Below are 12,382 nucleotides of genomic sequence, written 5' to 3'. Positions count from 1 at the left end.
TGTGCTTGCCATAGAAACTTGGTGGTTTGTGATCTCCTTTTCCTCAGTGGCGTTAACTTGTTATATGTGAGGGCAGTGACATAAACATTCAGAATGTGTAAAGCAGGTGTAAACCACCATGCAACAAAGATTGTTGCTGTAACTGTTTAGATATGAACTAAAACATCACTGCTTTTCAGAAATATTTTATTTCTTGAGCCCCCCACTACAGATTAAGTAGATTATTTCATGCTTTTATACCTCCAACTTTTATCACTTCTCTGATGCTCTCCATGACTGTTGGGCTTCAGTTCAAAGAGCAGACTGGAAAACGTGGCTCCTGTCCATCTGGTACTGGCTCACTGACTTAGATTTGAATACATTTTTGAGCACTTGCCACATACAAAGCTCTGTACTTCTGCCTTCTAGAAGTTTATATCCTAATGACATCCTAAGGAGAGAGTTGCCTTAAGTATGTTATTGAAAAAGACCTAACCAACCATGAAAGAACAGGGCATTATTTGAGTACTATGTAACTGGTGAAAAGGAAGAGGGATGAATATTGGGGGTCTGAGAGATGGAAGAACCAAGGGCCAGATTGCATCAAATTTATGCATTTATCTTGTGCACAGAGTTGCATAAAATGAAATCCCAACCTTTGGCTGATGGAACTGAGATGTTCCCCACTCCTAGATGTACTACTGAGTTGTCTCTCCTCTGAAATCTCATTTCCTAGCCCCTTTTCCCATCACCCATAGGTATACTGTTAACACGCTTCAGGTGCAAGAACAAAGATCCCCTTAAGAATGAAACTTGTTTTGAAAATTGGTAGCAATAGAAGACAAAAATGAAAATCTGTTTCTTTTAAACCTACATTTTCCCCTAGTTTAGGCTTGTTTCCTGAAGGAGCCAAGTGTAAGCCTAGACCTGTAGAGCTTCGTGATTACAGGGGTCAGGGTGAAAGTTATAACAGTGTGAACACCTCCCTAGTGACAATTCATTCTTCAGTTTCTCTAACCCCAGTAATACTAGCACCATCCTCATGGACATTATAAAAAAGCAACTTGAGTTGCCCTTACTTTTGTAAAGAGGAAACTGTGACTTTAAGGTTCTTAAAACCCAAAGACAAATGCATGGCTGTAGACTTGTGTTTTTATTTGCTCTAAGTTATAAATGTTGGACCACTATGTGAATGGGCTTTTCAACATATGGATTTTGTAAAGTGTATTCCAGGTAGGCACAAGGAAGTATATCAAGGAGAATTTCTCCTCTAGGCTAGGCGAGGAGAAGCAGGCCACCTCTGTGCTCCTCAAACAGAAAAGGAAAGAGCCTGGGAGCTAAAAATAAGAGATCATTTTGGTACAGTCCGGAAATATTAAACTTCTGAAGCAGAGTTAGTGGAGGACTTAGGAGTGGAGGAAAGGACCTCTGGGGTGAGCCTGAGAAGCAGCCAAGTCTTGGGACAGTGAGTTCAATGGTAGAGGCTTTGACACCCCAGGAAGGGAGGACTGTAGACTTGGTCTGCAGGGCTAGCAGGATGTCATTATGTGATGATTCTGCTCTCGATCACGTGGCACACCTGGACGCCCATGTACTGACAGTGGATTTGCAATGCTGTGTTTATTCATTCAGTAAGCGAATCCATATTTAATACCAGTGTATGCTGGAGCCTGTGCTACACAGGCCAGAAGCAGTTTGTCTTTCAGTCTGAAACATTACCTTTTTTGTTCATTGGCCCTTGCCTTTAGGGAACAGGAGCATGCCTGTTAATAGCAGACCTTGGTGGTGGGAGCCCTACCTTTAGCTGTGCAAGTGAGAGCACTCTGCAGCTTTTTAACACTGTATACCCTCCTTCCTCTCGGCACTGCTGCTGGGGCCCCTTCTAGAGGAGAACGCTTCCGATCTCTGCTGCCTTGTTTCCTCTCTGGTACAAGTGATGATGGACCCCTACTGTAGAACCAGGATTGGTTTCCAGAGCCTTGTCCAAAAGGAGTGGGTCATGGGCGGCCACTGTTTCTTGGATCGCTGCAACCATCTCCGCCAGAGTGACAAAGAGGAGGTGAGTTCCCTCACTGTAGACTATCCCAGTCACGGGAGAGCTCCTCAGTCTCTTATTTAGCACCTGTCTTCACGTGTAGGTCACTGCTTGCAAAGTGTATGCTATACAGGTTTGTTAGGAAAACTGGGGTCCGTTCATTGTGTGGTGGCTTTGGATGCTTTAAACAATACTGAAACCCTTCCCAGAGGAAACAGATATTAACAAGTGTGTTCAGAGTCTTCTCTTCTACATTGTCTACACCAAGGGTGTATATATATATTTCATGGTGAGAATAATATTGATCTGTAAAACTTAAATATAAGGTAACTTAGTGAGAGAGATCCCTATAATTTCTGCTAAGTCTTTGCAAAAATGGATATTCAGGATGCAGGTTTCCTACAAAAAATACATGATAACATGATGAAGTAAATTTTCCTTGCATATAAACCTTTTCAAAATAAAGCACAGGGTTATGTTAACGGCATCTATTGCCAGGGCACTAGTAGTAATATGTGTAGGGCTGTGCTTGTAGCCTCTTCTGTGTCTGTCTGGGTGAATTGCTCTAGCCCTGTGTCTCCATCTGGGTTCAGGCACAAGAAAGATAGCGTTTTAGTTCACGTGTGAAAATGAGCCCCCCAGTTTGTGGTGTACTTGTCTGGGTGACAGCTTTATAAACTCCCTTGGCTGCCTTATTGATGATTGGTGGAAGGAAAAATGAAAACGGACAAACCTTCTTTGATTAAATCACCCGTAGAGTTAATTTGTGCTAGTTGTGTGACTCGCAGTTTTTCTTACTCCGGATTATCGGCATGTCTGTCTTTGGTGCAGAACAGCTTAACGCAGCACACTTTGGGAATTGAGAGCCCTGGCTCCTGTCCTGAAGGGCGCATGGCAGGTTCCTGGGGAGACCATGGCCTTTGTTACTAGGCCAGGTGGTTTCTTTTAGGGTTGGCCTGTACTCATCTGCGTCCTATTGAGCTGGATAGAAGTCACCATCTTTCAGTCTTGGAAGGGACTTTGAAGAACTAATTTGATAGGTTTATGGGATTCACATCGTGTGATAGGCAGAGAGCTGGTTCTGTGCAGAGAAGAGTGTTTTTGTATATCTTGAGAAAAGGGAGACTGACAGGCACCATGTCTAATGGGAAAGAGTCCAAGAGAAACCCTGATCTGCTGTTCATCCAGCCCTTGGAGAAAGTCGCTCATATTTTCTGAGTTTGTTTCCCTTACTGTACAATGAGGTTGAAATATTTTCCACTTTATACAGAAATATTGCACATAAAATGAGGTGTGAAATAAAGTAGCTGAATGAATGTTTCTTAGCATCTCCACATCAAGATATTGGAGTTTTGAAGTAATTTGTGATATAATTGAGGCAGCACTGGAATTCCTTGCTCTATGTGAGACCTTCTCCAGCCTCTTAGCAGCTCTGGTCTTCCATTTCTTCCTCTCTAGGGGAGAGACTGTGACATAGCTTGAATTACCCATATGGTGGGATCCCTGGTGAATCAAGAAAGATAAGCACTTTGTAAATGTTTAAAGTACCCTCGAAACTACTGTCTCCACTAATGAAGGGCTCACCTCTGGGTGGCTAATAAAGGAGGCCCGTAGGTTTAAAAAAAAATACATTTGGGAAAAAAGTTAGAAACTCATTTCACTGTTTCTGCCTTCTCTCCCATCCCTGTGTCTTCTGGGCACTCGCTGTGGGTGTGGAGGAGAGAGGCTTCTCATTCCAGTTCAGACTCCAGGACCAACCCCTGACTGTCAGTGTGCAGGCAGGCAGTGCGGTGAAAATTCTCCCCCACAACTTTTTTTTTTTTTTTTTTTGTCCTTTTCATGACCGACACTCAGCCAGTGAGTGCACCGGCCAGTTCTATATAGGATCCGAACCCACGGCGGGAGCGTCGCAGCGCTCCCAGCGCCGCACTCTACCAAGTGAGCCACGGGCTCGGCCCTCCCCCACAACTTTTTATTGACAAAATTCAAAATAGAAACCATAATTGAGTACAATTTTTTGTAATACAGCACTACTGATGAGAAGAATGGAATGTTTAATTTATTATTTATTTGTTTTTTGGGTTTTTTAAAAAAATTTTTTTCGAAGATGACCGGTAAGGGGATCTTAACCCTTGGCTTGGTGTTGTCAGCACCATGCTCAGCCAGTGAGCAAACTGGCCACCCCTATATAGGATCCGAACCCATGGCCTTGGTGTTATCAGCACCACCCTCTCCCAAGTGAGCCATGGGCCGGCCCAGAGGAATGGAGTTTTTGAGGGGGGAGATAACATTTCCCTTAATTGTGGTTCAGAGTTAGTGCTCCCTATCATCACAATCAATTGCAAATGCTAATGCTGATGTTAATGTTGGTCCATAAGGAGACTTTGTATATTTCATTTTTGAGATGTCTTCAACACAGACTGGCACCACCAAATACTGATATTAATCCACAAGCATGTGATTTCAATAGCATATTTAAGGGGCTGGCCGATGGCTCACTTGGGAGTGCAGTGGTGCTGATAACACCAAAGTCAAGCACCAAGGTCAGGAGTTCAGATCCCCATACTGGCCAGCTGCCAAAAAAAAAACCAAAGAAACTTAATCATATCATCAATTGAGCATTTTATCATTTTATCACTTAGAATGGGTTGGAATATATGTGTTTTCAAAGAATATAGTGCTCAGAAGTGGTTATCCCCAGGTACTGAGATGGCTGCCCCTGAACTTGGGCTTTGTGCCCTCTGAGTAATGTGTATCTTGTTTTCACGTAGGTTCCTGTGTTCCTGCTTTTCCTAGATTGCATCTGGCAACTGGTACAACAGCATCCCCCAGCATTTGAGTTCACAGAGACTTACCTGACTGTTTTGTCAGACAGCCTGTACATACCTATTTTTAGTACCTTCTTCTTCAATTCTCCTCATCAAAAAGATACTAACATGGTAAGAGTCCCTCTTAGGAACCTGCATATTAAAGAAGCTCCATCTCATGGGTAGGATGTAATAATATTGATGCTAAAAATGATATGTATTTAACACTGTGTATATACCAGGCATTGTTCACTTAGCTTTCTAGGTGTTAATATATAATCTTCACAGCACCCTATGGGGAATGTATTATTATCCCTGAGGAAGCTGAGGCACACAGAGGATGAGTGACTTGCTCAAGGTCACACAGTAAATATTGGAGCTGGAAGCAAGTGTTGGAGCTTGGAAATTAAGCAAATTAAAAGCTGTCCCTTTTAAAGACAGACCAGATGCCTGCCTGAGCTACTCTGTGAAGAGAGTGGAGACGAGCAGAACAGGGAAGCTAGGCTTTTACTTTCCATCTCAAACCCCTTCCATCTGTCTTAAGCCTGTACTCCTGGGGGGTTTAAGTTGCTAAACTGATTTCAGTGCTTCTAACTGGCCTTCTGCTGGCCTCTGGGTTTGCTGGAACTAGTAGGAGTACCACGTCCCATGGTATAGTGGCAACGACAGAACCTGGGCTTCCGAGTCACACAACCCTGGTCTCAGATGCCAGCCCTAAGAGTCAGTAGCTTCATGACCTCAGGCAATTCACTTCAGTTTTCTGAGCCTCAGTTTCCTCAAGTGTAAAATTGGAAAAATAATAGATACCTCGCAAGGTTGTTATGAAAGTGCCTGGCGTATAGTCTGCCAGGTCCTTCTCACCATCATCCCCCACTGAAAGCTTTTACTGAATAATCACTGATAGCATCAGCCTTTAAAAATGGAGTGCCCGTGAACGTTCAGCCTTAGGCAGGGCAGGAGTGCCTTCCTGGTGCCTGTTTCTCAGAATTATGTGTTTGCTTTCCTCAGCCTCTCTGGAAGCCAGCGTGACCTGTGCTTGTTTTGGCAGGGAAGGGAGAGCCAGGATACACAAAGCAAGCCTTTGAATCTGCTCACCGTGTGGGACTGGTCTGTACAGTTTGAACCCAAAGCCCAGACGTTGCTCAAAAACCCTCTTTATGTGGAAAAGCCAAAACTGGACAAAGGCCAGCGGAAAGGAATGCGTTTCAAAGTAAGATGTCCACACTTCTAAACCCCCTTCATCTGCCCCAAGGTCCCCATGTATGTAAGGATAAAAGTCACACGTGGATTCCGTCTGTCATGTTATGTTTTACTCCTTGAAACAGTCTGCAGAGTCGAGATTTGTGATGGGCAGATCATTAGCACTCATTAGAATCCTCTGCTTTCAGCAAATGAACCTTTGCTCTGTGTGACACGGTATTTGCTAAATGTCACTGAGGACACTGCTGCCATTGTCATCGTTCCTCTTAGGTGATGGAATCATTCCTCTTATGCCTGCCTATGCGTGTGGTTGGCAGAGTTTTTAAAAGGAGCATTGCTTGTATGGGTTTTATTCAATATATACCAGTTCATATATTAAATAGTACGACTTTTCTTAATAAGCTGTACCTATGCAGCTTTAACAGTGGTTGGCAAACTTTTTTTGTCAAGGGCCATACAGTCTCTGTTGCAACTACACTACTCTAGTGTTGTAGCACAAAAGTATCCATAGCTGATAGGGGAACAAATGGACATGGCCATGGTCCAGTATTTAGGAAAACAGGCACCAGGCCAGATTTGGCCCGAGGGCTATTGTTTGCTGCCCTATGTTATAAACCTCAAAGGTGAAAGAATTATTTTTCCCTTCAGATATTTGTTTCTGATTCTACTAGTTGTTAAAACCCTAGAGTTCCCTAACTGATAAATAATTTAAATGGCATTTCCTAGCTCTGTCTGTAGGCCCAGAATTTCTCCCCTACAGAGCCCACAAAGGGGAGAGTAGCAACACTGGATCCAAGGCAGTGTGTGTCACTGCCTCTCCACCTCCTTCTGATCCCGCCTGACCTCGAGGGGTTCTAGGGAGCCCAGCCAGTTCCAGTGTGGGAGTTGGCTCCATTCTAAAGAGGACTGGGGACCTGTGTAAGCCCAAGCCGGCACTCAGAGATGAGGTCAGCTGCTGAGGCACTTAGAGCTGCCACTCTGCCCTTTCAGGGGTCCTCAGGCCTGGGGTGGATGTTTCCTCTTTCTGGTTCAATCTCTTTTCTACCAGTTTGACCAGAATCGCGCAGAGCCTGGGAACAGCTTGGCCACAGATCAGTTTTTCTTCAGTGTGTTGTGCCCCCTGGTGGCTGTACACACATTCTTGTAAGAGCTAGGTTAGGATCACAGATGCCTGTGGCAGAGAGGCAAGGGACCTCAGAGACAGTGAGACCCACCCCTTGTTTTACAGGGGAGGAAACTAAGGCTCCACCTTCTAAGAATGGATCTCATTTCTCTCCCCAGAACCAGTTTTTCTAGTTGTCCCTTCTCCCTGTAGGTAAGGACAGACAGCCTAGGCTCCAAGAGCAGGCTGGTGGGAGAGGTTTGAGCTGAAACATTGGAGAATTTCAGATTGCACTAGATAAAGGAGAGCTGGGGCTGGGGCAACACGGAACTTTGAACCTTGGGGTAAGGAGACAAGAGGTCAGGTCAGGGGACCTTGTTGAGTGGACAAACAGCCTTGGCTACGTTCTGTAGAGACTCTGAGGAAACTGTGGCCGACCTGCACGAAGTGCTGCTCTGTGAACTGCCACACAAGGGGCGGTATTCCTCTCAGGTGTGCAGTCTTACCTTCAGCCACAGGCCTTCACCTTGGCCAGTCTAGAACATTCTGTTCACTTAGTAGACTGAAAGAGGGGGGCTTGTTAGACCAAGAAGAGTTTAGTTAAGAGCCCAGGTTCTAGAGCCAGTCTGTGTTTGAAACCCCCTGTGGCACTTAGTAGCTGGTGCCTTTGGCAGATGACTTAACCTCTGTGCCTTGGTTTCCTCACTTGTAAAATGAGGCAGTAATAGTGACTTTGAGAGTTAGGCAAGTCGATGCATGAAAAGCACTGAGCACAGAACCGAACAGGCAGTGAGCACACAGTGAGGGCTAGGCTTCATCCGCATTCTCTGGTCCCCCACCCCGCCCGACTTACCTTGGTCACTATGGAGAAGAGAGGCCAAGGACTCCTGGCCTTCATCTCACCTGTCCCCGATGGAAAGCCAAAAATCCTGATCATCTCTGAGTTGTTTCATGGATGGTTTTACTGTCTTTTTTGTATTTTTATTGTTATTCCATATTCCACAATAAGGAAATATTTCCTTTATAATAAAGAATTTTTTTAAAAAGGAAGAACCACTGGCAGAAACATGTTAGAGAGTTATAGGGCTAGCCTGAAAATAAATCTTTTATCTATTCTTGTTTCAAATGGACATCTCAGGAGCAAAAGACTGAAGAGAAACAGCTTTTCCCCACATTTTTTAGCTTCTCCTTTGGGCATTGGGGAAACTTCACAACCTTCTGACCTTTACCCATCTTCACAACCCTTTCACAGTGCACCCCAATTGCTTTGGCTACAGAGAGAACTACAAAGGAGGAGAAAAATGTAAATGCTCTCATGTTTTTTTACTCCATGCAGGTGTAAGACAGGAACGTCTGGCCAACTTAGCCAGTTCCTCAAATTCCTTTGACCCCACCTGCCTTCATTTTCTTTGTCTAAAACAATCTTTATGACTTAGCCTGAAATTCCCTCTGGATGCCTGATAAGCTGCTATGTTATTTCATCCACATGACAGGACCTTCAGGTAGTCAGCCCTGTTTCCTTGCAGGTATTCAGAATATTGTAGCAGTTAACAGCCCTGAAGTTCTCAAAGAGACATTCTGCCCCTTTCAAAAAATGAAGAGGCATCAGCCCTGAACTCCCTAAATCACCTAAACTGGTTCTTCAAAAGCACTTTGTGTCCATTGGTACCCCTAATCCAGGGGAGGAGGGGACTGAAAGGTCCACTCTGTGTTGCAGCCTGCCTTTCTGCATAGCTGCCATGCACTCCCACATCCCGGTTTGTGTCCAGCACAGTGGGTGTTGTGGAGTAAACCAGAAGTCCCTCCTCTCTGTGTGTTCCAGCACTTCAGTGAGCATGCATTCACGGGGCACTTCCGACATCTCAATACTTGTGAAGGCAGTGTGCCCTTGTTTTAATAGTAACAGCTGTAACTGGCCCTCTTATGTTAACCAGAGGTTTTTATTTGTGTTTTCTCTCAAAGCATCAACGACAGCTTTCTTTGCCACTCACCCAATCTAAGTCATCTCCCAAAAGAGGATTTTTCAGGGAAGAAACAGATCATTTAATTAAAAACCTTCTTGGCAAGAGAATTAGCAAACTTATTAATTCTTCTGATGAGCTGCAAGACAACTTTCGAGAGTTCTATGACAGTTGGCACAGCAAGCCCACTGACTACCACGGTTTGTTGTTGCCTCATATAGAGGGGCCAGAAATCAAAGTCTGGGCCCAGCGCTACTTGCGTTGGATTCCGGAAGCCCAAATCCTAGGTGGCGGCAGAGTGGCCACCATGAGCAAACTCTTGGAAATGATGGAGGAAGTTCAGAGCTTACAAGAGAAAATCGACGAGAGACACCACAGGCAGGAAGCCCTCCAGGCGGATGTCCCCTGCCTGCTGAGGAACTCTGCCCGCCTGTCCTCTTTGTTTCCTTTCGCTTTGCTCCAGCGACATTCCACTAAGCCTGTCTTACCCACCAGTGGCTGGAAAGCTTTGGGAGATGAAGAAGATTTGGCCAAACGAGAAGATGAGTTTGTGGATCTAGGGGACATGTGACTTGTTTTTTGAGTGATTGTGAAAGAGGATTGTGGGAGATTGGGACAGATGCTCCCTGGATTAGTGTCACGCTGCAGCTGATGCTGGGAGGGTCGTTAGCCCTGCACTCTGTTGGAGTAAACCTGAGCCTTCAGGAAAAGAGCTGGCTCTTGTTTTTTTTCATTGTTCTGAAAGACTATGCAATTAAAACCATATCTCTAGTATTATCAATCGAAAGGAATTACTACTTGACCTGTAATAGGATCGTGGCCGTTTTCTGATGCCTAAGTATTATACCTTATATTATATTATAAGCTTGCAATGGTCAGTTTACTACTAGAAAGGGCTTTGTGAGATATTCTTGGACTTGATCCTTTCTTCAGATCCTTTCTGTGCCAAGATAATTTATCCAGTCATTGGGAATAGTAGGTTTCCTTATAACCCATCTCAGTTAGGGGCAAATTCAACTCTACGTGATATTTGTATGTCAAATTGAAAGATTCAAGCAGAGGTATTAAGATGTATGACATTTACTCAAACAAACCATAGCATTTTCTTTTCTATGTCCTCTTGCCTGTGAAAATCTGGGATATTCCACCTGTCACTAATTAGGTGTCATCCTAACACTCGGACCAGCCTCCCTTCTTCATAGACTGTCATTTTGTGTATGGGTGGTGGACTGGCCAGCCCCCACCCTCTATCTTGTGCTTACAGCTCCAGGGTATCCCTCCACCTGCTGCACACCACTCGCTGCTGTCCCTCCGTACTCCCCACCTTGGTGCACGTAGTCCCAGTGTCTTGCTGCTAAACCTGTCAGTTGAACTGGGGGAATCTCTTTGTTTGCCCAGAGGATCTGCTAGTTCTCTGGAGCCTTCCAGCATTTGGAAGGAGTCGCTTTGCCTTTTTCTGATTGCATGCTGAGGCTTGGGGGCACCTGTGATTGTTCTCTGCAGCACCCCCTCAGGCATTTTCCTTGTGTTCTGTTACCTGCACAGACCGAGGGGGTTGGGTCACTTTTGAAAGTGGCTTTCATAGGAAAGCAGTCAAACATAAATATCAGAAGTGACAATTATCATATGATACCTCAGTGATTTAAAAAGCCATAAAAGAAACTTGACTGTGCTTGGTCACTTTCTTGGATCTCCTATCTAAATGATATATATTTTTTTAATGCAGAAAACTATACTTTGTAAGGACCAGTTTTTTCATTCTTAATGGAACCCTGTCAAATCCCACAAAAGAAAGGTAAAAATTCATGTTAGAATGTTTCAGATGGCTTGTATGCTTCTTCCATACATTTACTCTCCCAGTATAGATCCCAGTTTGAATATTACATGTGTAGAAAAACTTTCAGTTGCTCAAGAGCAATAAGAACTTTTGAAACTAAGGACAAAGAGGAGGTTCTGGTTTGCACTGAATCATCTTCTGTACATACAGTAGTTTTTTTGTGCTCTGCACTCCATGTTCATGCATGAGCCAGCTTGATCTGTCAAGAAGACGTGTCAAGGGGAGGGCAAGATTCGTGCATCTGGGGGCCAAACACAAGTTCAGTCTTGGTTGCCTTAAGAGCCTTACTAGCGAGGTCAATGTTAGGCTTGTCTTTTTACAAGACACTAGTTCTTTAGCTACCTTCACATACGTTCTGTGGACCTTTTTAAACTTGCACTAACTTCCACTTCTCTGTCCCATTGCCTCTAAGATACACTATGGAGCTAACTATTTTTGTTAACATAGTATAACATGAATATTTATACAGTAGCCTCTTCAGTCTTAGTAATTTTCATTCCAAAAATGCCCGGTGTGATGCTTTACACTTCACAAAGTATGGTTTAAAGGCACACGGTCATGGCCCTTGTCATAGCAGTTGAATGTGCATTGAAATATTTTTCTATGATTTTTTAAAAAAATTATCATAGGAAAATAAGTAAATAAGCTGTTGTAACATGTAAGGTCATGACAATTTATGTATTTATATTTGAAATCAGATTTCTATAACTTGTATTTGTGTACAGAATTCTTAGTGGGTTTATATATTGTGAAATTTTTATTCAAGATTGAGATGTGGATTGTGCTTAACAATAAAAGTTGAAATGAGATCATTTACTTTGTTTAAAACTGCACTGTGCAAGTTTGGAAATGTACATTAATTTACTGTGTATAATATCCTGAGTTTGTTCATACCTCCAAGTTTTTACACTGAAGATAAACTAACTTTAATTAAATGCGAGGCTTTTTTTTTTTTAAGGGAATATTCTGTTGGGCTAAATCTGTATAAATGTGCTTTTTGTTTTCTGGATGCACAATGGAAGTTTATACTTATATCTCACTGCATCATATCTGATTGCAGAAATTAAAGCACAATTTCCAAGCAATGCTGTGTTTGGTGTGTTTGGTATAACACATAGAGTAATCCCTTTCTTTAATTCTGAAAATGTTAAGCATGTAGTGGGTGCCAGGCAGGTCCTAGGAGATGGAGCAGTGATGAACTCAAGGCTCTGCCCTCCTGGAGTTTGCATTTGTGCGTGTTGTGTGCGCGTGTGTGTGTGTTGGTTGGTGGGGAACCAATAAACAAATATTTAAGATTTGAGGCGGTGATAAAATGCTAGGAAGAAAAGTGAAATAGAGTGGTAGGCCCTGTAGGTTGATTAAAAGACCTTCTTTGCTTTTATGGGGATATAAAAATTAGATTCCTATTATTTTATTGCTGGAAGAGATCTGAGTTCATTTAAATCTGAAAGGTAGAAATGG

The 12,382-nt window shown here is 43.5% G+C and overlaps 1 protein-coding gene across 1 annotated transcript in view; it reads left to right on the top strand.

Moving 5' to 3' along the window:
- Nucleotides 1-11,562, top strand: part of MTMR12 (myotubularin related protein 12) — a 63,383-nt gene extending 51,821 nt beyond the window's left edge. The window contains exons 13-16 of the mRNA XM_063086440.1: nucleotides 1,866-2,038; nucleotides 4,786-4,953; nucleotides 5,870-6,031; nucleotides 9,086-11,562. Coding sequence (XP_062942510.1) covers nucleotides 1,866-2,038; nucleotides 4,786-4,953; nucleotides 5,870-6,031; nucleotides 9,086-9,655 — 1,073 coding nt within the window. The 3' untranslated portion in view covers nucleotides 9,656-11,562. The remainder of the gene's footprint in view (nucleotides 1-1,865; nucleotides 2,039-4,785; nucleotides 4,954-5,869; nucleotides 6,032-9,085) is intronic.
- The last annotated feature ends 820 nt before the right edge of the window (nucleotides 11,563-12,382 follow it).

This window comes from Cynocephalus volans, chromosome 2, assembly GCF_027409185.1.
Source record: "Cynocephalus volans isolate mCynVol1 chromosome 2, mCynVol1.pri, whole genome shotgun sequence".
In the NCBI taxonomy this organism is placed as follows: Eukaryota; Metazoa; Chordata; class Mammalia; order Dermoptera; family Cynocephalidae; genus Cynocephalus; species Cynocephalus volans.
This window is presented reverse-complemented; position numbering and strand designations above follow the sequence as displayed.